This window comes from Triplophysa rosa, linkage group LG19, assembly GCF_024868665.1.
Source record: "Triplophysa rosa linkage group LG19, Trosa_1v2, whole genome shotgun sequence".
NCBI lineage: Eukaryota > Metazoa > Chordata > Actinopteri > Cypriniformes > Nemacheilidae > Triplophysa > Triplophysa rosa.
Window position 1 is genome coordinate 10,555,274 of NC_079908.1, and position 23,753 is coordinate 10,579,026.

General features: G+C 40.1%; 1 protein-coding gene across 17 annotated transcripts in view; it reads left to right on the forward strand.

Annotated features, from left to right (window-relative positions):
• nrxn2a (neurexin 2a) overlaps positions 1 to 22,644 on the forward strand; it is a 316,441-nt gene extending 293,797 nt beyond the window's left edge. For 10 of the 17 annotated variants that reach the window (XM_057359529.1, XM_057359533.1, XM_057359530.1 and 7 more), the window contains 5 exons: positions 4,408 to 4,579; positions 7,175 to 7,264; positions 11,318 to 11,646; positions 17,182 to 17,260; positions 19,777 to 22,644. In XM_057359529.1, the coding sequence (XP_057215512.1) occupies positions 4,408 to 4,579; positions 7,175 to 7,264; positions 11,318 to 11,646; positions 17,182 to 17,260; positions 19,777 to 20,573 (1,467 nt within the window). In that variant the 3' untranslated portion in view covers positions 20,574 to 22,644. The remainder of the gene's footprint in view (positions 1 to 4,407; positions 4,580 to 7,174; positions 7,265 to 11,317; positions 11,647 to 17,181; positions 17,261 to 19,776) is intronic. The other 7 variants (XM_057359541.1, XM_057359540.1, XM_057359545.1 and 4 more) reach the window with 3 other exon arrangements.
• The last annotated feature ends 1,109 nt before the right edge of the window (positions 22,645 to 23,753 follow it).

Here is a 23,753-nt window from a genome sequence, read left to right on the forward strand (position 1 = left end):
TGTCATGTATACAGGTTGTATGATTTAGTTTTTTCTGCAGAATACAAAAGAAGATATTCTGTTGTTAGCCAGCACCCATTCACTTGCATTGGTTTTGTGTCCATACAATAGTTCTGAATTGGTGACAGTGCTGTTCAGTTACCAACATTCTACAAAATATCTTCTTTTATGCTCTGTGGAAGAAAGTCGTTACGGTTTGAAATGAGAAGAGGGTGAGTAAATTATGACAGAATATTTATTTTTTGGGGGGAAACTATCCCTTTCAAAGTCAGAGGATCATGGTGGAAGATCCAGATAAAGGCTTTATGTGGGCCTATTTTGAAATGTTTTGAACATTTATATTTCAATGTAAATTCTATGTCTGCAAATGTAACATTTTTAATGAAATTCTAATTAACTAATTAGTATTAAATCAAATCGAAATTGTAATCTAATCAAAACCAAATAAATAGAATCGAAGAAGAGAAATACCTGAGACACGTTAAACTTCAGCAAAAGTTTCCATCACCTCTCCATGTAAATTCATTGATGTCTAGGAATAATTGAGATAGGCCTATTACTGAAATCTCATTTGTGATTTTTACAGAACTGGTTTGGTTATGGTCTTGCGTTTTTGCCCAGTAGTTCATCTGCAAAAATGTTTGATGTCTAAATCTGCTTGATCAGAGAGCTCTTGCTGGTAAATCTAGTTAAGAAGCATGTTGATAGCATCAGTAAACTATCACCCATGCTTGAGACTGGCTTCCAAAACAGCATATGCTCGTGAGTGGCTGTTGCAAAGCCAGGCTTTTCAGCAGGGTCCTTCGATGCCCTTGCTTATCTTGCCATTTCATCCACATTATTTTGTGACCTTTACTGAAATTTTCTCTGTCAGTTTTGTTTTATGTTGTTTTTCCAGGTGTTTGACATCTGGGTGTTGTGCACTTTAGCCGGCAGGGACAGGCTTTTGACAGGTGATTCTGTCCCACTCCGTATCCGCATTTGCCCATCGCAGTCCGCTCCGGAGAGATTACTCACCCACAATGCCCTTCACTCATATGCATCATCAGTATTACATCACACTCAGAGGCTCTGGATCATAAATCACTGTCATTTCCCTTTTTAGTGAATGATAGCTTGTGAGATAGAACTGCACGATACATAAGGAGGTCAGTCAGTCAGTGTGCTCTCAGGGGACCGATGGACCCCTTACTCGAATGAGGGGCCACAGGTTGTGCAGAGTGGACTAAAGGATTCAGAATACAGCAGTCAGCCCTGTCCTTCAGTCTTTGTACTTTATTTTTTGAAAAATAAAGTCTTTAAGCGTACTGTAAAGTCAGGTTAAACAAACAAGCACCTTCTGTGTACAACTCCTGTCGAAGGCTTTTGGGCTAAAGAGCTTTAGAGAACACTTGAGATGAAGAAAACAATTCTGAAAAGTAAAACTTATCACTGTTGATAAGCAGATTGACAAGGAGTTCCTACGTGAAATAAGAATGCACTCCCTGATTAAGATTATGATGAGGTGGGAATTTGCTAAAGGTGATTTTTACACTAAAATAGTTGTTTATCTCACTAAACAAACGTGCATATCAGGCAAAAGCACAAACACCCAAAACTGTATTCAGTGCTCTGTTGATTAAAAAAATCATATAATTGTGAATGTCTGGATATATTTCCTATAATATGCTCATCTTCGTCATTTGCTACTGTATATTACTGCTGCCATGGTCAATAGATGTTGTACATAAGCATCCTCTATAAAAAAAATTGGCCTGCTTTACATGGGCGATAGTACGGTGTTTATTGGGAAAATAAAGGTTTGCGAATAAAACGTCCGTCTTTACAAAGTGGCCCAATTAGTCCATGCAACAGTGAAATGTACTGTCATTCTGCAACTTCAGTCAAAGTAAGTCACAGTCCTGTGATGAGTAGTCAACCATTTTCTCATTCATACCCATGTTGTTTTTAGGCCAAAGGAGACCATTTTCCACCACTATCTTTCAAACTTCTAGACAGGAGTCTCTTACACAAGACGCAAAACAGAGCGACAAAGAGAATAACAATGAGTTTCATAACATGGTCCCATCCCAGCAACTGACAGCTTCAGACTGTCTAAAATCTGTTTTGATTTGCCGGTTGTAGGTGCAAAATGGATCATGATGGTTTGTGAACGTTTATAACAGCAGAGCCCGTTTGAATTCATGTGAAATTATTTATTTTGGAAGGTTTTCTCTTACTTGCTGTTTAAATACAGTGCAGAAAATAGCTGATGCGCCCCAGTATGAGATGGTGGTGTGCTGGTGGTCCCAGCAGGCTTCTTAGGTTATTATTTCCTTCATTGGCCAGATCTCAAGCATCATTCGTAATTTGCATTTCCTAACTATTTTACATTTTAGCAAACTGGTGAATAATTAGAATAAATTTCTACAATTTCATTTTGTTGTTTTGTATACAATATTGTTGCCTTTCCTAATCGTATGTTTTCATATGTTTTGCATCATGTATTTCAACCAAATAGACACCTCCTAAAATAGTTTTCCATAAAATCAGGTTGGGCCAACATGAGCATTCATGTGAATCCAAGCCTCTCTTTTTAACCGGGTACTTTGTTGTATTTAAGGCTCCTCAGCTTATTCTCTGATAAACAAATGTTTTCAGTAGATTCTCCTTCATTGGTATGTAAAGTAGATTCAGAAGATTCAGCCTCATTGGTATGTAAAGAGATGTCAATATCAGACTAGCATTGACACGCACTCGTTAGTTTTTCATCTACGCCCTTTAGATTCCAGGACACGCTCGTCATTCACCTCATGCTCTGTTTGATATTTGTCAGACATCAGCATCTCATTGAGAACCTGTCAGTCGAGGTCAGAGAAAGGAAGGAATATATCCAAACTCTAAACGTGGGTGGAAGTTTTATCAATCCGCGGCTTTGTGTCAGAGAACACCTTTGGCTTGTTCCAAACACCGTTCAGATGTGAGGAGAGCGGTCCGCGCTGTAGCCGTGGAATATTAACACGTTCCACCCAAGTAGTGCGACCAGCAAACATCTCTGCAGAATGAATCTCGAGGCATCAGGTGCGCCACCCAGAGGCAGATAGCTGCAGGTGAATGTGTTCTGGGGAGGATATGAATCACTGTTCAAATAAAAGCAGCAGGAAACTGTCAGTAGTTGTACATGTCAGAATGTCAGTGGCTGGCAAGTCGGTGTGCGTGTGTGCCTTTGTGTACAGTATGTGTGAGAGAGAGCAGTGAGGAATGCAAAACATAGAGACACACTCTATTTCCCCTCCTACATTACAGAGGACGCTGTTTAGCTCCTCTCCCAAGGGTGAGCCGCTGCAGCGTGACCAGATGTTTGTCTTAGCGCACAAGATATTTCACATCTCTCTTGCCATAATTCATTTTTTGTCACATCTGATACCTTTTTGAAATTGGTCTGTGTCTCTGAGATTTTTCAGAATTTTAATGGTGTATGCTGGGCAACAACAGCACCAGCAGCTGTGCATAGTTACCATAATCACAAACTTATTAGTAATATAATGTTATTAATAATAATATAAAATAAACATTCTCACCTTTAGTTAGTTAATATTTGTAACTATTATTAATATAAAATATTGATTATTATTATCATGATGGTGATTATTATTATAAATAGCGTTAAATCAACTGTATAAAAAATTGCTATATTGCTTCCATAAGAATCAATGAAGCTGTGTACACGTGTTCAGATGCCTTTTTCTTTTTCAGTGTCCTTCATTGCAATTTAAGTTATCATTTTTAAATGAATTATACTTGTTGGTCACTCTTTAATGTTTTATTTCTTATGAACTTTTTTATAGCAATTTTATAGCATTTATTGATCTTTGGTCATGTTAAAACCCCTACCATCGTTCATTGTCCATTAATGTTATTTAATTGTGAATTTGTTACACATTGTGAATTTCGGAACTGTTAATATATTTAACTTATAATCTATATAAGTATATTAGTAAATGTTAAAATTCACATTAACTAAGTTTAATAAATTCTGCAGAAGTTATAAACCTGTAGACCCTGCTGGAAAAAACCTATAGAAACCATTACAGAAATTCTAATGGTTTCCGTTAAAATGTCATTATGAACCATTAGCTTTTTGCATTAAAACCATTACACACCATTATAGCTTCCATTAATATCAATACAATTCCCATTATAACCATTAAATCCATTTTCTATTGTGGTTTGGGCAGGGTTCTATTGTTTTTTAGCAGGGGAATTTATGTTAACAAATGAAATGATTGAAGTGTCACCACCATTATTATATTATATACAAATTTCATTTGTGTCATTGTATATGTGTAACATGGAGGAGCGTGGTCACATGGCTGTGCATAAAATCCTGGAAACGGCCCATTAAACAAAATCTCCTTTTTCACCCAGGAACAAGGGAAGGTCGGTGTGATCTTTAACGTGGGCACGGATGACATCACCATAGACGAGCCTGCAGTCACCGTGAACGATGGCAAGTACCACGTGGTCCGCTTTACACGCAGCGGTGGCAACGCCACCCTCCAGGTGGACAACCAGCCCGTCATCGAGCGCTTCCCATCAGGTAAGACCCCGCGGATGGCAGGAGGGTGGGGAAAGCCATCAAGGGGATCTCATTATATATGTGGTTGTTAGAAACACTGGAAGCAGCTTCCCTTGAGAACGGACACATGCGGTCAGAGAGAGAGAGAGAGAGAGAGAGAGAGAGAGAGAGAGAGAGAGAGAGATGCAAACCACACAACTGGCCATAAATATTGAGGAATGGATACGAGGAACTGAGTTTGAAGCTCTTGGCATGGATTTGTATCCATGTTGGAGGCATGCTGTATTCAAGGGTACATATTGATTTATAATTTCAAATGCGAGTTTTTGGGGTTTGAAGTGTGCCATTTTACCCTCAAATTCTTCCCTGAGAGTTGACAAGACACCACATGCAGGGCCCAGATAACCAGCACATGAACAATCTAATAACAATTGCAAATTGACACATTTCCCCCCAAGCTGCCTTCCCTAATACATTCAGCCCGAGATGGATTTGGAGCCTTTACAGTTTTTAACTTCAGCCAGCTTCGCTCTAGGCGGGAGGAGGAAAGCGTCTCTGCGCCTGTGAAGATGCTCCATCCCTGAACTGTGCACAAACTTTGAACCACAAAGCTCGCTTTCGTTTTCAGCATTAGCCAAAACACCTCTCACAGGTTGCGCTTTGAAACCCAGCGCTCTCGAGCGACACTGTATCCTGATATTCCACAGCCTTCAAGCTTCAGAATCAAACTCAGATTCATCTTCTCAACCCTGCTGTATTCATTCCATGAGCCATAGTTGCTCTATACAAACAGTCCCATGGCCTTATGTGCTTTCCAATTAAACCTGAGCAAACTCTCTCTCTCCCCATTGTGTACTTAGGGAGCCTCCTTCCTCTCACAGCTGCTGTTCCACAGGAAGACATTTTCTTCGTCGCTAATAGCAATCGTGTCTTTCCCGCCCTCGTTTTTTAATCTGTTTCTGGCTCGCTTAAAGTCAGGTCAGCGCAGAGTCAAGGAGCCTTTAGTTGAAACACAGCTCTAGCTAAATAAAGCGCTGGTTCGGGTACACCCCCTACCTTCCGTCCGCCTCCACGCGCGGGGTCTCGTCTGGAGATTGAATGGCGCTGCGTCCCCGCAGCTCAGAGTCGAGATTTTGTCTGATTCCTGAAAGGGAAAATTGGTTTTCTACCGCTGCGACATAGACCTCATGTTCGCCAGGACTCCCCTAGGCCCCCTCGGGTGGTGTGAGTTGGACGGGAAGGCCGTTCCGGAGAAAGCCTTGCTTCAGAGCCGGCACAGTCATGTCACGCTTCCTTTAAAACCAAATTATGTGCATTTAAATGGAATGGCACCTCTGTTGTGCGGCACCTTTCATCCTACGGATTTAAAAATAGATATAGGTCTTTCGCATCATCCGGCAGCGGATCGCGAAGTCGGCGGGGTGTTCGGCTTAGATTAACAAACCCTGATGAATTCAGTTAATTAAAACAGAGGATTAGATGATCAGATATGATCGGATTTGGGACGTGGATGGGTCATCTTGATGGTGGCCCAACACACCATTACGTTAATTAAATCCGAAGAAAATCCCATAGAATAGACTTCAGTTTATCGCCGATCGCTCGCAGATGAGACCTATTTTAAATTCTCTTTGAAGGTTCAGAATTTGCCACACATGAGGTCTTTTAACAGGCTTACGGGAGTGGGAGGTTTGGCCCCCATTCAGGTTGCAGGGTGGGTTGTACTGGCTTGTAAAATAAGACACAGTATGCGGCATATCACCAAATTAGCGCTTCACACGTGGCATGCTACCACGCAACTCTTATCTGCAAAATAACTCAACAATGCTACAGCTGATGAAGTCACATACTCGAGGTCAAATGTCATGGCGGCGCAAATGATATTGACCCAGCCGTGGCGTTGGGTTATTTTGACAGGACGGCGGCGAGAGCTAGAGATGGGAAAGGAGATATGATGAGATTTTTCTCTTCGGTGAGTAACAGGACCCAAGAGTTCATTTTGAGCCGTGGTGAAGGGATCTGTCAGGATCCGTCTCACAGATGTGAGGACAAAGAAAGCTGTAGTATCTCATCAGATACACTCTGTCTGCTATCTGGCAGCCAAGACACATAGTCAATTATAACCACGGTGTCTTTTTGTAATTACACGTCTCCTAATTCATGCAGGTAGCTCTGCGTTTTGATACTAGATGTTGATTGCATTGTTCGCGCTCTCGGATATCTTGTCGAGACCAGAAAATGTCTTCCGGAGCACTGTCATTATATAACTGCACATTATAATATGACATCATCACTGTTTTATTGATTGTATGATATTTTCCTCCTGATGAATGACGATTCGCTAAGATCACAGTCGAGCAGGCCAAAATTAGAAGCTTAAACCATTACTAAATATGTCCTCGAAGCATTCTAAACAGAATTAAACATGCTCTAATTAGTCTCAAACTGTCTAACTAAGTGCAATCCACCTTAAACCAACATAACTTCCAGCATAAAGCTCGTGTAGACTTCCTAACTTGCTAAACTTGATTAAAGTCATGTTGCCATGTTTTTAACCATGTGACGCTTGAACTTCCAGATATTAACCTCTAATCTGTCTCTCTAAATTCTTTGAAGGGAACATTGATAATGAACGACTTGCTATAGCCAGGCAAAGAATTCCATACAGACTTGGTCGGGTAGTTGACGAGTGGCTACTCGACAAAGGTAATAAAAATTAAACACTGACTTAATGACTTATTAAGGCTCTGGAAGAGGTGCAGTTCCCTTTAAACCGCCAAGCCGTGAGCCATATTCGACTTTCCAAATTCGGCCCCTTTGCATTAACGTGAATCGTGGGCCAAAACAAACAGCGAATTGTGGCTGCCCACTCACCCTGTAAATCCAATCGGTCATCTCCATGTGGCTTTGGCTTTCCACGCATCCGGCAGCAATAAATTGTGCTCTTAACAAAGTCAGAACTGCACCACTTCAGAGATTAAGGTTTAATCTTAAATATAATCCCTGACTAACATTCTAACAACGTTCTTTAACTGAAGCAACTGTCTGTAAATAGTTGATTCTTTTTTGCTGTCTTATGTTTTCCTCCCTGTGATCCCCTCTGATTTTCGCAAACACTGAAGAGAGGGTATTTTTAAAAAATAGCTCATCCAACACGATTTATCTTTTCTAATCCGAGCAGTTAAAGGGACCATTGCTGTACTCCTAACATTACACTTTTTCTTTAACCCTTTGAGTGCAATAGAAAGAAAACAAGCGTTATTTGGACTGTTTGTGTAGTATTGTAGTGTAAATGTTAAGCGTGTGTAGTGTAGTAATCTTTGGAGGCATCTGTAAACAGATGAATCTTGCTAAAACCATTGTATTAGATTTCCCCCAAGAAACTTTCTCAGTTATTAAAGTGCAGAAACAATCCGCCAGGTCTGCGTCAGCACATTATCTGAGAATGTTGTGCGTTAATACCCTCTACAGTATGTGTAATATCAGACTTTTTGCTTGGTTGCGTCGTTTTCATCTATATGCAAACTCCTTTTACCACTTATACACTGAGCAAACATCACATCTAAATGTTAAATGTAAAACAAATACCCTCAGCCTTGTTTTTTTACGAAAAACTGACCTTTCTGGGTCCGCATGCCTCCGTTGATTGAACTTGATAACATGTTGTGAAAAAATGTGATTAAAAGTTCAATTCCACATTTGTGTAAAAGTCATTTTTAGATGTTTATCGGTCGAAGATCCACCACATTTTAACCACATTTAATTATACTTATTTACAGTAAACATAATTACGTATATGATGAGGATTCTCTCGTACCGTGATTTGATATTAAAAGGGCATTAAACTGAAGCTAAATCCGTCCCATACCGATCTAAATCGAAACTAACTCAGAGGGTTAAACATTCTAAATATGGAAGAGATTTTCGTTGTTAAATGAATAGAAAATTGTCAGCCTTTGCAAATTCGGATAACAATGTCCCTTTAACATGTGCAGTTATTTCGAAGTTACAATTGACAAGTAATTCTAATGACACAAAGCCCTCATACTGTACATCAGGTCTGTGTCCTGTGTGAATGGTGACTGTCTGGTTTTTGTAAAAGACGAGTTTGTGCTTGCCATTGAGGGTCTCTGCCTTGTGCTCTGTATCTCAAAAGCCTTGAATTAATTTGAAAACAACCAGAAATGTGAAGGATTCAGGTACTGAAATGATGTCTCATTGTAGAATAGCAGTGAAGTTCATGCCCACTGTCCTCAGGTTTATTTGGTAAATAGATTGTTTGTATTGCCCTGTATTTTTCTCATTGGTTTAAATCAGAAACAGTATGTAACAGCTTAATGTTGCACATTGAAAAAATTATCTTTTGACTGTATTAAAAAAAAAAGAATTTGTACGAGGGAAAAGTGGCCATCTGGGTTCTCTTCGCTCTATTACGACAGGCCTTTTAAGAGATATGGTCTTTTTATCCGCACTCTCATGTCAAACTTATAAAAAAAGTTATTTTCAACTGTTAAAAGCAAGACCCTACTTGTGTTAAATGGCAACCCTTCATTAAGCATTAAGTGGCTCTCACGAAGGGGATAACAACTGCTCATTTCATAATCAGCTGTGTCAGAGTACCTGTTCATCAGGATTAAATATATGGCAGCAGTCCAGATCTCAGAGGCCGAAGGAAATGGCACTTTACCTTACCCGCCCTCTTCCTCTTTAAGTAGTCTTTCCAGAGGTTTTCTTCACATTCAGTTCTACCTCATACGACCAAGTTTGCCTACATACACTATGCCCTGAAAGTATGTACGGTTTATTTTATGGGAATGTATACACATATCGTGACATACCAAAGCGAAATGTAGGTGACCATTTTTAACTAGACAACATTGTGATTTTACACACTAAAAATGCTAGGTTATTTTTAGATTTGTGTTGGGTCAACCCAACCATTGGTTTGTAAATTTACTTTTTATGGGGTTGTTTTAACCCATTTTGGGGGCAAATGTAAATATGTTTTGCTGGGTTTGTCCCTTTGATCCAACACTGGTTTGAAAGTAACTCACATGATAGTCACTCACATCAAAATACAGCTCCTCCTCGCATTTAAGGATTTCTTCATTCATCATTTCTAATGTAATGACCTCAATGTAATGAACTTGAGCCAGGACTTCAACCCGGGTCATCGTTGGCACCATTCTAATTCTAAATTTAAATATTATTTAGGATGGATAGTTTGCAAATTTGGAAAAAAGTGTCTTTGAAAAGAAAGCATTCCCATCATGCAGTCTGATGAGGTCTGTGAAAAAATTAAGAGACCATTTCAAACTGAGTTTCTGAGGTTTTTTTGTGTAAAACGATCATTTTTGTTTCGTTCTGTGAACTACTAACAATATTTCTCCCAAATTTCAAATAAAAATATTGTTTCCATTTGCATTTATTTGCAGAAAATGAAAACTGGAGAAACGTGCAAAAAGAAAAGAAAAGATGCTCTGTATTTTTCAGACCTCAAACACTGCAAAGAAAACAAGTTCATATTCACTTTTACGCTATACAACAGTCATGTTTGTACATGTATTTAGAAAAAGTTGAAAAACTATTTTATGTAAGAACCTTGATTTGTATCACAGTTTTCATGCGTGTTGTCATGCTGCCAGTCTTTCACATTGCTGTTGGATGACTTTATGTCCCTCCTGAGGTTTGAATTTGTAGAAATTCAACAGATACTCGACTGGAATGGCCACAATACATCTAAAATGTTGATTAAATGGAAATTTGGAATGGTCTCTTAATTTTTCCCGCGGCTGTAAATTGGTAAACGTATATTTGACTTAAAACGGAACAAATATTCTGTGTAAATGAAGCACGTGCTATATATTTGTATGCTACTAAATTATAGCAACATGCTAAGTTCAAATTGTATTGATATCAATTGAACGCTATTAAAGTTGTTATAAGATCATTCACCTACAGTTTAAGGTTCCACAATAGTTAAAAGACAGCTGACTATGCAGGCAGTATGTAGTGAGGCAGCATAATAGTTTTATCTGTTTTTATCCAGTGGTCATTGCCATCTTTAATGACTCGGTAAGAAACTCTGTAGAGATTCATGGGTGGAAATCCTCAATGTAGAAGCAGTGTGTGTGTGCATATGTTTGTGTGCACCCCTGTGTATGTTTGTTCATGTGGCCGGAGGAAAGCCCCTCTCGCCTCAGTGACACATTAGCATTTGAGCTGGCAGATGACACTTATTCATGCAGATTAGCATCAACAAGGCCTCTGAATAAATCATATCCAAAACTCTTCACATTCTCATAAATACTGTTTTCCAATTTTGCCCTCTTTATTCAGTTGATTATCCACAGCTCAAGCCCTACTAGTTTAATGAGGCTGGAATGATAATATATACCCATTATTGTATAATGATAGGGGCCCTTTCACTCCCCCATTATCCAGCCCTCATAGAAGAGATACCTCAGGCTCTGTCATTGATCTTTGCCATCATGTTTAATACAACATTTTGCTCCCTGCACTATTTGGGCCAGAAGTGACAGACATTAGAATTGGAGATTTCCATCGCCAGGTTCAAATGTTCAACGTGTTATCACCCGATGTCGGCAAACCCTGATGTCTGCTGCAGACTCCCAATAGCTCACACTGATCGTCCCTCTTCGATTCTCTGTTTCTCTCTGTCTGCCCTGCTGTCATACTGCTCTCTCCTCCTCTTTCTCTCTTTCTCTCCTTCCCTCCTTTCTCTCTCGTCCACCGCAGGTCGCCAGTTGACCATCTTCAATAGCCAGGCAGCCATTAAGGTGGGTGGTCAGGATAAAGGCCGGCCATTCCAGGGTCAGATCTCCGGCCTGTACTACAACGGGCTGCAGGTGTTGAAGCTGGCGGCTGAGGGGGATCCTAACGTGCAAGTGACGGGTAACTTGCGTTTGGTGGGGGACGCACCCTCCGTCCTATCTACGGAGACCACCTCGGCCACCCCTCCGGCTGCGGCAGACATGTCCACCACCATCATGGAGACCACCACCACCATGGCCACCACCACTACCCGTAGACAACGCTCGCCCAGCCTGAAAGACAGTATTACACAGGTGAGGAAGAGGACCTTTATTGTAAATAGTGAGCACTTAAAGAAGCAGAAAATGATGAAACAGGTTTCCTGAGCAATCGTCGGCTGCCATTGGCTGACCAAACAGATAGCCCCTCCCCAAACCTCCACCGTTGAGTAAGACGATGTTGCTTTGTCATGCTGGTTGAGGTTTAAACAAAAAGGGTGTTTTTATAAGGCCACGGCGTTTATACTTATATGTGACCCTGGATGACAAAACCAGTCTTAGTGGACACAGGAACATTTTTAGTAATAGTCAAAAATACATTGTTTGGGTCAAAATTATTGATTTTTCTTTTATGCCAAAAATCATTATGTTATTAAGTAAAGATCATGTTCCATTAAGATATTTTGTAAATTTCCCACCGTAAATATATCAAAACTTTATTTTTGTGAGTAATACGTTATGCTAAGGACTTTATTTGGAGAAGGCGTTTTTCTCAATATTTTGATTTTTTTGCACCCTCAGATTCCAGATTTTCAAATAATTGTATCTCGGTCAAATATTGCCCTATCCTAACAAACAATACATCAATGGAAAGCTTATTTATTCAGCTTTTAGATTGTGTAAAAATCAATTTTGAAACATTGTCCCTTAAGACTGGTTTTGTTGTGCAGGGTCACCTATGCGAAATAAATCTAGAAAGACCCTGTAGGATTTCCCACAGTTGTCACTGAAAGTGCTTTTTTGTCCTCCTAAATGTGGGATTATAAGAGTTTTGTTTTACGAGATGTCTAGCTGGCATCAGCAATAAAACAGCTGACAGTACAGACCACCGTAGGGTGAGAGATCATTGTCATTTATTGCTTAAAAAAGAGCCATCCCTTCGGATCAGGAAGCCCCTGAAGTCGAAGTATCACACAATCCTCTGGTTCACATATGTCAGGATATAGCTCCCCCACATATTTTTTCTGTTTCATTTCACCCACACATAGTGATTTACTAGTCACATCTCCTTTGAGTAGTCCTGCAATTTTCTCAAGTCATTATTTTCGAAGCCTTGAGAAAAACTTATCTGGAGTTATAGTGCATCATTTGGGAATGCATTGTAAGAACAAAACATTGTTAAATTTCCAGCCACTTGTCAGCTTACAATGTGACGTCTTCTTTCAACTCGGATTCGAGGGTTTATTTGGGCATGAACCAACATTGGTGTTGCTCGAGTGTTCTAATAGGTGGGACGCTACATCATGCACTTTTTTTAATTCTTCCATACACAGATGGCTTTGGCTTTTACATTGAATCTTGCTGTTTTTTGTTTGTTTTTAGTATCGTACCATGAACGTTATGTTTAGCATTTTAAGTGGGAAGTTTACAAATAAACCGTAACTGTGTCCTATGGTGTGACAGCAAAAATTTTGAAAAAAATTAACAATGAAGATAAATTCTCACTTATTATTATTATTATTATACTTAAATGAATGTCGATCAGTGTGGTTTTCATTTTTAAAGAAAGCATTTGTTTGGTCATAATCTACATTATCATTACTGTGTATTCATGCACATCCCTAATTCACTGTCCTCATAATGTTTGTTTTCTCTTGTCATTATAGCACAGACTGACCCATTTTTGTTCCCAGCCCACAGTAATTCTTTACATATATTGACAGTCTTAAAAAACCTTAACCTTGAACACCGTCTGTCTGTACAATGCTAATAAATAAAAATATTGATTTTCATATCAGACATGTGTATTGCCCCCTATCCCCCCGTTCTTCATATATTTGCAGATCTGCTGCCCCCCGTCTGCCTTTATTCATGCAGCGTTCAACTCCATTGATCAGAAGATGTGTGATGATGGGAATAAAAGACAAGCTTAATAACAATCAGTGTCAATCTTCGCAAAACTGCCAAGATCCATTGTCACCACCGGCACGCGTTAGCACAAATGAGGACAGACGCGGCTTCTCTCACGTGTACTCTCTGAATCACTACTAATCCGCCATGTCCTGGGTGTAAATAGTCATACAAAGCAATAGCAGGAAAATGAGGATTTGCGTAGGACAGCTTAGAGCCGAGGAACTCTCAGCATACCAGTCTTCTTCCTCCCAAGATGAGTAAGACGTTTATATGGAACAGCACCAAGCACAGTGGCATAGACTGCAGATTCATTCATTTAGCCCTTGAGATGAACTTTATTACCATTCACTGCGCAAAAAAACACATGCTCAAGTGAGCTTCCTAACTGCTTCCAAACTGCTCTACAGAGCGAGTTTCGTAAAAATACGTAATCTCCTTCGGCAAAGAAGCACGACATCGTGGCCCTGTTACAGCCACCTTAGTGCTTCGAATGGGAGGGGTGGAGTGAGCCGTCGGTTGCAATTTGCTACCTCACCACTAGATGCCGCTACATTTCCTACACTGGACCTTTAAAGTGATATTTCACCCAAAAATCGTCATTTCAAACCTGTATGACTTTCTTTTTCCTGCTGAAAACAAAAAAAGATCTTTTGAAGAATGTTGGTAACCGAACAACGGCGGAACCCATTGACTTGCATTAGTTTTGTGCCCATACAATAGAAGTGAATGGGTGCTGCTGTTGTCCTTTTAGTCTATATTTGCGGTGTATTTTATGTTTATTGTTAGCTTATTAACATGCTCAAAAACTCAAAAAGTGTGTGTCGAGCACTATTTGTGTGGCAAGCAGACTTCTTTTCTAGATGTAGGGTGCTCCAAATCCGTCACTTACGAGTTTCTGTGATAGATAGGATGCTGCCTTAGAAAGCAACTGCTTATGTAGGACACGAGGCAGCTGCATGCACAGAAAGATTTACATTTGCATTTATCCATTTGGCAACTTTTGTGTCACTAAGAATGAAACCCATGACCTTGTCGTTTAACTCGCCGTACATTACCATTTGAGCTACATGAGGTCTAGAGGAAATGTCTTTATTTTACAATGATTAAATGCATTGACTTCAGCATCAGGTAACATTAGGTCGAATGTGCAAATAAATCGTCGGAATATTTGAAGGGCAGAACTACTCGCCGTGCATTTTAAACGCCAGCTCAAATCATCTCAAGTATTCAGCAAATCAGTCAGTGCTTGAGGGGTCAGACACACGGTGGTTTGTGCTGTTTTGTATTAAGAAAAACGCACATCCACCTTTTACATATCTTTTCCATGACCTCACATTTGTGGCGAGTTTAAAGAGATCTTCCACCGCTCCGTGTAAAGCAACGCACGTCAGAGCTCTCAAAATGGTTTCTGTCAAGTAAGCCCTTGATTGAGCTGACACCACACTATGATTCTCTTTTAAAGATTGGGACATTAAAAATGCCCTTGACTGGATGTTTTCTCTTTATGATGTTTTATTAACTAAGTTCGGGAGGAGGAGGAGCAGATAATTAACTCGGCTGGTCCGCTATCAGCAATCACAGCACCCGACCTATCAGTTCAAGAGAGAGCGAGCCTCTATAAATAGTCAAGACGTCTTACTTTCACTCTCTGTCTTCAGTCTTAAGCATCCCACCACCACCCCGGCTCCTCGCCTGGAGACCCTTGTCTACAGCAAGACATGGGGGGGGTGTTCTGGGTTCGGGTTCATGCCGGGTTCGGGTTCATGCCGGATTCGGAGCCCTCACCCCAGACGGGGGGAGTGCTCTGAGCTCGGAAGAACGAACAAGCTCGGAGCCCTCTCCCCGGACAGCATGCCAAATACGCTTACCCTCAAACCTACACCATTATCTGCATAACGTTAGGCGAACTCGTGTACTTTCACGTCAAAATTAGTAATGGCGCATTTATCGTGAATGTACGGACGTATCGAAACACAACCTGCAATTGCAACGCTCTTAATAAACTTGTCTTACGGAACACATAGGCATTGTGCGAAAGCGCTGATAAGAGGCTGGCTAATTATCCTTTAATAAACGCAGTCACGCAAAACTAATTCTACAATGCGTCTTTTAATTAAAGGTTCGAAATGTCAGACTCTTTAGTATTTGTAAATCAGACTGAAAAACTGGGCAAATTCGTCGTAGCGTTTCTTTTGTTCCAATAAGCGCTTTGATGGTTCAAAGTGGAGCTTTTGTTTAAAACGCAGGGGCCGATGGTACTGTCTGTACTTCTGATATGCGTCATTTCATTAAGGATTTTTCAGCAGCATTCGGCAAAATCAATATTTGATGGAGGTCGAGCACAAGAAATGTTTTTGTATGTTCGGTTTAAAGGAAACCCAATAACATTGCTGATGTGATGGAAAAAATATCAAGTCAGCCTTTGAAATATTTTCCTCAATGGGCTTTACCTTCAAAGGTAATGTACTACAGGCTTGATGGGGTTTTAAAATGTGTGTTACTCGAAAAGTGAGCAGAGAAAGAAGTGGAAAAAGCCAGCGAAAGGTGGACTAAATCAATGCTCCACTATTTCAGCCGGTCCGATTAAAACCGTCTGCTGGCCAATTCAATTAGTATATAGACGTCAATCTTGATCCGAACGGCCGGGATTGGAATGCAGGGGCTGATGGGTATTTTCATATAACAAGCTTGAATTTCCTTGGGTCGTAAATAAAGAGGTAAACTATATCTCGGTAATCGCATCATGGAAAAACCATACATGGGCAATATACCGTCTCGTTGATTGTTTTTTTTTTTCGTATTGTGAACGGTTTGATTTCTATTTCTATCTAATTTGCATTTGTTGTGTTTATTAGAGAGCTCAAATGCAAATACAGATGTCACCATTAATAAATACCTCCACTTACCTTGTTTAGCATTCGCAAAGGAGTGCAATTCTGTAGGCGCCTCCCGTTCTCGTAAACAGATAAATGGGGCTGTACGAGTGAACGGTGAAATTGTTCTGACCTCTCGGTGGGAAAGGACAAACTGATGCGTCCAAATCAGTCATGGCCCAGATCCAATTACATGTTTTATGAATGTGAGGTATGAGCTGGGAATGTTAATTCACATTCAGGTCAGACTACGGGGCAGCAAAGCTATTCGGTCTAGCATGACTGAATATCTAGACCCTCGAAGCTGAACAAATGCCTCCGCAACAGATCTGAAAAATAAAGCTTAAATAAATACTGGACCAATAAGATAAACGTAGGATTTCTTTTGAAGGTTGTAGAGAATTCCTTCACTGTGAATAAATTGCGGCCGTCATTTATAAGCACATGCTGTCTGTCTACATCGCACCCGATTCACTAAACTAATATGCACATCACATAAAAAACTGTAATGAATGCAATTCCGCATGGTGCAGTCCCCCATCTTCAAGGTTCTTGTTCTCAGCGCTAGTGTGTGAGATGTAACATGCATTAGTGGAACTATACAGCATCACTTCCACCTGAATCAGCTCTTTAAAATGCCAAAAGTGCACTTAATTACACAGCACATCTGCATACATGCATATTTACATACTCCTCTCCGCTATTTGATGAATTACTGCTGTCACCATCACAAGAAAATGCAAACAAATGTCTGTTTTTTGTGAATAAGGCTAAAGCTCTAGAAGGGAGGCGTGTTTTTGAAGCGTAGTTTCAAGACTGAAGTGGATTCTTTCTGCTCTTTCAGAACTCAGATGATCTGCTGGTGGCCTCAGCTGAGTGTCCCAGTGATGATGAAGATCTGGAGGAGTGTGAGCCTGGCACTGGTGAGTACACACGCGTACACAACGCTTCACCTGTCACCGCTCACAGGCAGCACACACTGTTCCTGTCTGATCAAGCTCTCCTGTCCTATATAGAAGAATAGTTTTAATTGGAAGTACAGGGTTGCGCTTGCGGATATGGTTTTAATTTGATGCAGTTCTTCCGTAGATAATTCCTCATTTAAAACCAACGCTTACATTTTGGAGTTTGAAATAAAAACTTTGATTTTAGGAATGTGATCAGATATAATTTGTCCTAAATGTGTTTTGTAAATCTTAAGGAGCTTACACATGAAAGGAGAACCTTGTAAGGAAGGAAGAATTTAAGAACTCAACGAGTTGTACTTTTTAACTAAATGCGTTGTACTTTAAGATAAAATCTGTGATTTGTGCATAAAACAAAAGAAACTTAAAGGTACAGTTCACCCGGAAATAAAAATTCTGTCTTTGTTTACTCACCCTCAAGTTGTTCCAAATCTGTATACATTTCTTTTGTTCTGATGAACACAGAGAAAGATATTTGGAAGAATGCCTGTAACCAAACAGATCTGGGGCACCATTGACTACCTTAGTAGGAAAAATGACAATGGTAGTCAAAAGAGCCCCAGAACTGTTTGCTGTCCTTCATTCTTCCAAATATCTTTCTCTGTGTTCATCAGAACAAATACATTTATAAAGATTTGAAACAACTGGAGGGTGAGTAAACTAAGACAGAATTTTCATTTTTGGGTGAACTGTTCCTTTAAGAAAGGCAAATGTTTTGCAAACAACCTCATTTGGCATATCAAGATTTTCTGTGGCAGATCAGTCCTGATTTTCTTTGATTTTTTAAGATTACATTAGTATTGCATATACTGCAAAGAAATGACAAACTAACAAAGTCCTGTGATTTTTTTAATTTTTTAAATTTCTTTATTAAATTTTGCTTTTCTAAAAGCGGTCGTCCCTCATATAATTGTCTCTTAAAACCTAGAGAGTCATGACCGCTAATCTTAAACTAGATTAGAAGCCAATCTGGCTGTATTTCCAGAGTTAAGGGTTCCATTACTTCAAGCAATAGTGGTCTTCTCTTACTGCCTGGGCTATTCATAACGCTAAGTGGCCATTCAACTCCATCGTTGTGTTGCACTTTGGGCATTCATCATGAATATAGGTGTGACATCATGAAATGGTTACTGTGTGCTCAGTTATTGCTGGTGTGATTGTGCATTATGTTGCAATCATTCAGTGTGCTTGAGTGCTTGAGCTCTTTCTAATGGACCGTATGTAAAATCAGCTGGAGCTCTTTCACATTGTGTCCAAGCATTTGGGTTCCTTTCAGTTTATGTTAGTTGAACCAAAATAGAAAATTAAACTATTTACTTGGTGTTCTGGGCATTTAATTAATTGCCCTTGATCGTTTTGTCTCAAAACCTAGTGAGCTGCCTACTTGGCTTACTTGAGCATCATAGGCTTGTTTCTGACACAACATTTCTCAAAAAAAAAAGATCACATATTCTACCCTCTGTGATAGTTCATTTTAATCTTATTTGAGGCAGCATTGCCGTATATTTGCCATAGATAAGACAATCTCATAATGCATTGTGACAAGCCTAATGATGGCTGCTAGAGCTAAGGGAAATATTGACTTAAATAATTAAACCCTTATTAGGATGTAGGTGTTCATATAATTATTATATATGTTTTAACAAATCTGCACGTGTGCACTGTCTGTCAGCCTATTAGCAGAACCACATGCAAACATCCGAATCAGCTCAGAATCAGTTAGTCAAGTCTCTCGTGCGGTTCATTTGAGGTAAACTGATTGTGTGGTATGTTAGAAGCTGTTAACAAGACCGTTGCATTTAACTCTCAAATCAAATCAGACTCAAATCTCACTAAGGAGATTTCGTTTATTTTTAATAATGTTGATGTGGATACTTCTATATATAGGCATTAGACAGCGAGTCAGCTCAATAGGTTTTGAGACGGAGCTTTTCACTACTAGATTTTCACAGAATGCAAATATGCGGAGGATTTTGTCATTGTAAAGTAAATATATATATATATATATATGTACATAAGTCAGATGAAAGACTAAGGGGAGAAAAGTTGTGCTTTTTTAAAGGGACCATCTTACACACCTTTGTTTTTTGTAATTTGCTTTTTTTCCATGCAAAAATCATGCGGCCTATTTGTTGATGTAAGTGACTTAAACTCCATGGTTTGCTATCTTGTTTAACCAAAGAAGAGCCAAGAGCTATTCAACATATGAGCTGGATCTATTTTAGTGATTTGAATAGGTTATGAAAGTATTTTAGCATATTGTGTGAATTTAAAATATAATGCAGTTGTAGAGTCAGTTGTAAAAATCTGTCTTAGAACAAATGTCACAGTAGTTTAATAGTTTATTAGAATGAACAGTGTAATTGTAGTCAAAGTACAAACATGGTTCTGTATGTGTGTGTTTGTGTACTGTATATATTTCCTAGTTTTCGCTAATATTTGTTTCTCTCGCCCTTTCTCCTTTTTCATCCCAGGAGGTGAACTAGTGTTGCCCATAATTACAGTGGACACCCAAGACTCCCTTCCCATGGCCACCCGTTACCCCGCTATCCCCGCCCCTCCCACCTCCCTGACCCCTCTCCAGACCACCAAAGAGTCCCTCATTCTGTCCGACCCCCGCCCACCATGCCCTCCTGACCAGGAGGACTGTGGTGACCCCATGGAGGTGTCGGCCTTCGGCTCCGGAGAAATGACAGAGTCCGATGATGAGGACTTTTATAAAAACTCCCCCATGGTCACCGATAGGACAGTCCTGCCACCGCCCCCCGCAGTGGGCAGAAACGGGGGCCAGAGCCCGGGTGGTCACCGCCCCCCAGTCCCTGCGCCCACCACTCACCCCAACCAACTCCACATCCCCGCGGGCAAAATGAACACCCGTGACCAGGTGCTTCTGCCCCCCGCCCCATCCTCCCGCCACACTCCCGGACTGACCTACCCACCTGACTTCCCTCATGTGCCCACAGCTCACCCCACCGATCTTATGGAGAAGGGCCGCCCCGGCGCCGTGGAGGTGATCAGGGAGTCCAGCAGCACCACGGGCATGGTAGTCGGCATCGTGGCGGCCGCCGCCCTCTGCATCCTCATCCTGCTTTACGCCATGTATAAATACCGCAACCGAGATGAAGGTTCTTATCAGGTGGACCAGAGCCGTAACTCTGGCTCGGAAAGCAACGGAGCCGTTGTCAAGGAGAAGACTGCGAGCACGACCGCCGCCGTCGCTAAGACAACTTCCAAGGGCAAGAAGAATAAGGACAAGGAGTATTACGTCTAAGAATGTGTGTGAGATGAGGTGAGAGGAGGTTAACAGGAAGTGGGGCTGAGGATTTTCAAACTTCAAATCACCTCCTCTGCATCCTCAAACATTTAAGCCACACAATCTTCTGTTTACTTCTGCAAAAGTTTTTCTCCTCTTCTGCCACCGAAAGATAAAGATGAGTGAATGTGGCGCAAGGAACCCTGATGAATAGATCCTCCTTTGCCATCTTACAAAGCCATTGTTGTATGTAATTTTATCTCCTTCATGTCTAAAGAAAATCTTCCATTACATTCCAGATGATGTAATGCGCTCTACACTCTTTGCGATTAAAAATGTATGTTTCTTGTGGCCGGGGCCTCCGCAGGAGAGGAACAAAACACCATGGACAGAGAGAGAAAACTACATGTAGCCATTTATCGTCTCCATACACGAGCTTTTGGTGCTATTTTTGAGTATTTAACATTATAGAACCATGAAATCGAGATCTTTTATAAGACATTTACTGGCCCTTGTTAAAATAGTTTATGAAGAACATAAAGTGAGTTATTTGCGGGAGACAAGCAGATGCTCGTATTGAAGATGTGTTTTATTTGACACGTTTTCTCGGGAAGTATTTGATAAAAAATGTGGCAGATGACACCACACAGCTTGTTTCATATTCATATAGACCCGAGTGTTTTGTATTCATTTCCACACAAACATTTTTGTCAGGTCTATAAATGAAGATTAAACTGTCCCTGTAATGAAACACGCGAACCGAATTCTTTCTTTGTCGTTTATCCACCTTGGTTTCATAAACACACTTTGCTCTCGTGCATATCAGTGGTTAGACAGCAAACCTGCTTGACAGCGGCGCGAAACCACAGCAGGTTTGAAGGTGTCAGAGGGGCTGAAAAGAAAAACCTGTCTAATGTTCTTGATGTCTCTCTCTCTCTCTCTCTCCCCATGGTGCTGAAACATTGTGATCCGTTAGGCTAATAATTGTGTTCCATGCATGATGTACTCACATTCAGCTTTGAGAGTTTTTTTAATAGGAAATGCAAATCATAAAGTTGATAACTCTCATCTCACCTGGAGGAACCGATTTGCTACGAGAGAGCACAACACGGACGAAAGAGACCTCAGACTGTCCTGAACTGAACATTGGCTTGTGGACAAAAGATGTTGTATCTATGTAAATACAGGACATTGCTGAAAAATACATCAGGATACAGGTCCGTGTGTATCGTGCATACAGTATGTATGCGTGTGTGTGTGTGTGTGTGTGTGTGTGTGTGTGTGTGTGTGCGCGCGAGTGTTTGTCTTTGTCCTTTGGCATGAGAAAGATATACGCAAGACTAAGTACGAGAACTCTTTCTCTTGCCCATTATATTCTCTATGGTGTGAAACTACAGCCCAATACCCATCAGAATGAGATGACAGACAGTGAAACAAACAGGATAAGAGAAATGGAGGAGAAGTTGTCTTTTGAGAACTCTGTGGCATCTCCACACAGGGAACTTGTATAACCGCATCGAGATGCCAACTCGCCACCCCCCCAACCTTAAAGGAGAAGGAAATCCAAGACTTTGGATAAAGCAGCACAACATTGTGTCCAGACTTTTGTATCATGGAAGGGGAGGGGAAAAAATTAAAAAGAAAAAAAAACAGTATACTGTCTAGATATTTCTCACAAATGAAAATATGTTTTTCCTGAATTGACTGAAGTTTTTTTTTGTTTAGTCCTTTCTCTTCGATTAAAAAAAATGTTATTCACAACAGATATATTACTTCGATGATTGAAGTGATTTTCAAATGTGAAATCCTGAAATGTTATTTGGAATTTTCTTGAATTTGGTAAAAGATATTAAGGTAAATGCATTACACGTATACCTCCATTTTGCATTTGAGTTCTTTTATTACATCATGAGCAGGGCTTTTTGTTTGTGTTTTTGTTTTGTTTGTTTTTTTCAAATATAATTGTCATTTACATATGCTGGTCAAAGTATATTCCCGTTCTTAATGTAATTGTAAAGTGTTACTGTGACATGAAATCTAAATATGTGTACATTGACAGAGGGAAAAATACACTTGGTTCTATACTTCGTACAGATTTGGTCAGTGTGGTGTCTTTTTTATAAAAATGATGTTGAATTTGTAAATTCATTTTAAGAAAATATTTCATGTTAGACTATCAGTATGTTGAGAGCCATGAATCCTAAGGCCTATCCTGCACTAAAACCATGATTTAGCCATTGTAAGAACTCTCCCACTGTGGAGTCTAGCCCTTGTCTTACATTGCAATTTCATCATCTGTTCTCATATATTGATGGTTTCCTACCCATGAAAACTCCACATACTGCTAATACAAAGAAGTCTTTAGATTCTTCTCCGCTGTCTCTTCACTTAGATCTACAATAGGTAGACAGACCTCTACCCAACGCTTTTCCCTATGGTCTTATACGATCTAAGAGGAGAGCAGCCCCCACCCTTCCATCCAACTCTCGCTGCACCCACCTTTTGTTCTCCATGTATTTCTTTGTAACTAAATATGCTCATTGCAGTACAGATGGAGTGGTGACTTGGTTTTGGAGAAATATTCAGACTGATGAGGCTATTTCTAGTGCCAGGCTTTCAAGGGCATTGCAATGTTGATTGCTTTCAAATTATGAAACCTGGCCATGACACAGATCTATTTTGATCATTATTATTCTGGGTCTATAGTAAATTTAATATAGTAAATCCTATTTGGCCGGTATGCACAGAACACACTTAATTCAAATGAGTGTTTTCATTCAGGTAGTGACTGTGCCAATGTTTCCAATTATATTCTGGCAGACGTAAAACTAAAAATCCAATCTGCCCTTCTGAATGTCTGTGCAAATCACAAGGATAAAGGCACGTTCACGTATTGTATAAACCGAGGTTGTCTATATAAATGTAGGGAAATTGTCTGGTGTCTGGTCTGCAAAGCAGCATTTTGTGATGTTAGAGGAAAAACCCAAAAGGTACCGTTGCTGTCTATGTCAGTGGTTCTCAAACTTTTTCGTTGTAAGGCCCCCTTGTGTAGGGTGCATCCCTTTGCAGCCCCCCCCCCAAAAGACTTAAAATAATCTTAAACTTAGAATTTTAGTTAAACCAAAAACATATTCAGTTGTACACTGCTACAACATCAATTGTTTTGGTTGTTGGTCTTATTTTTCTGATGTTTGATTT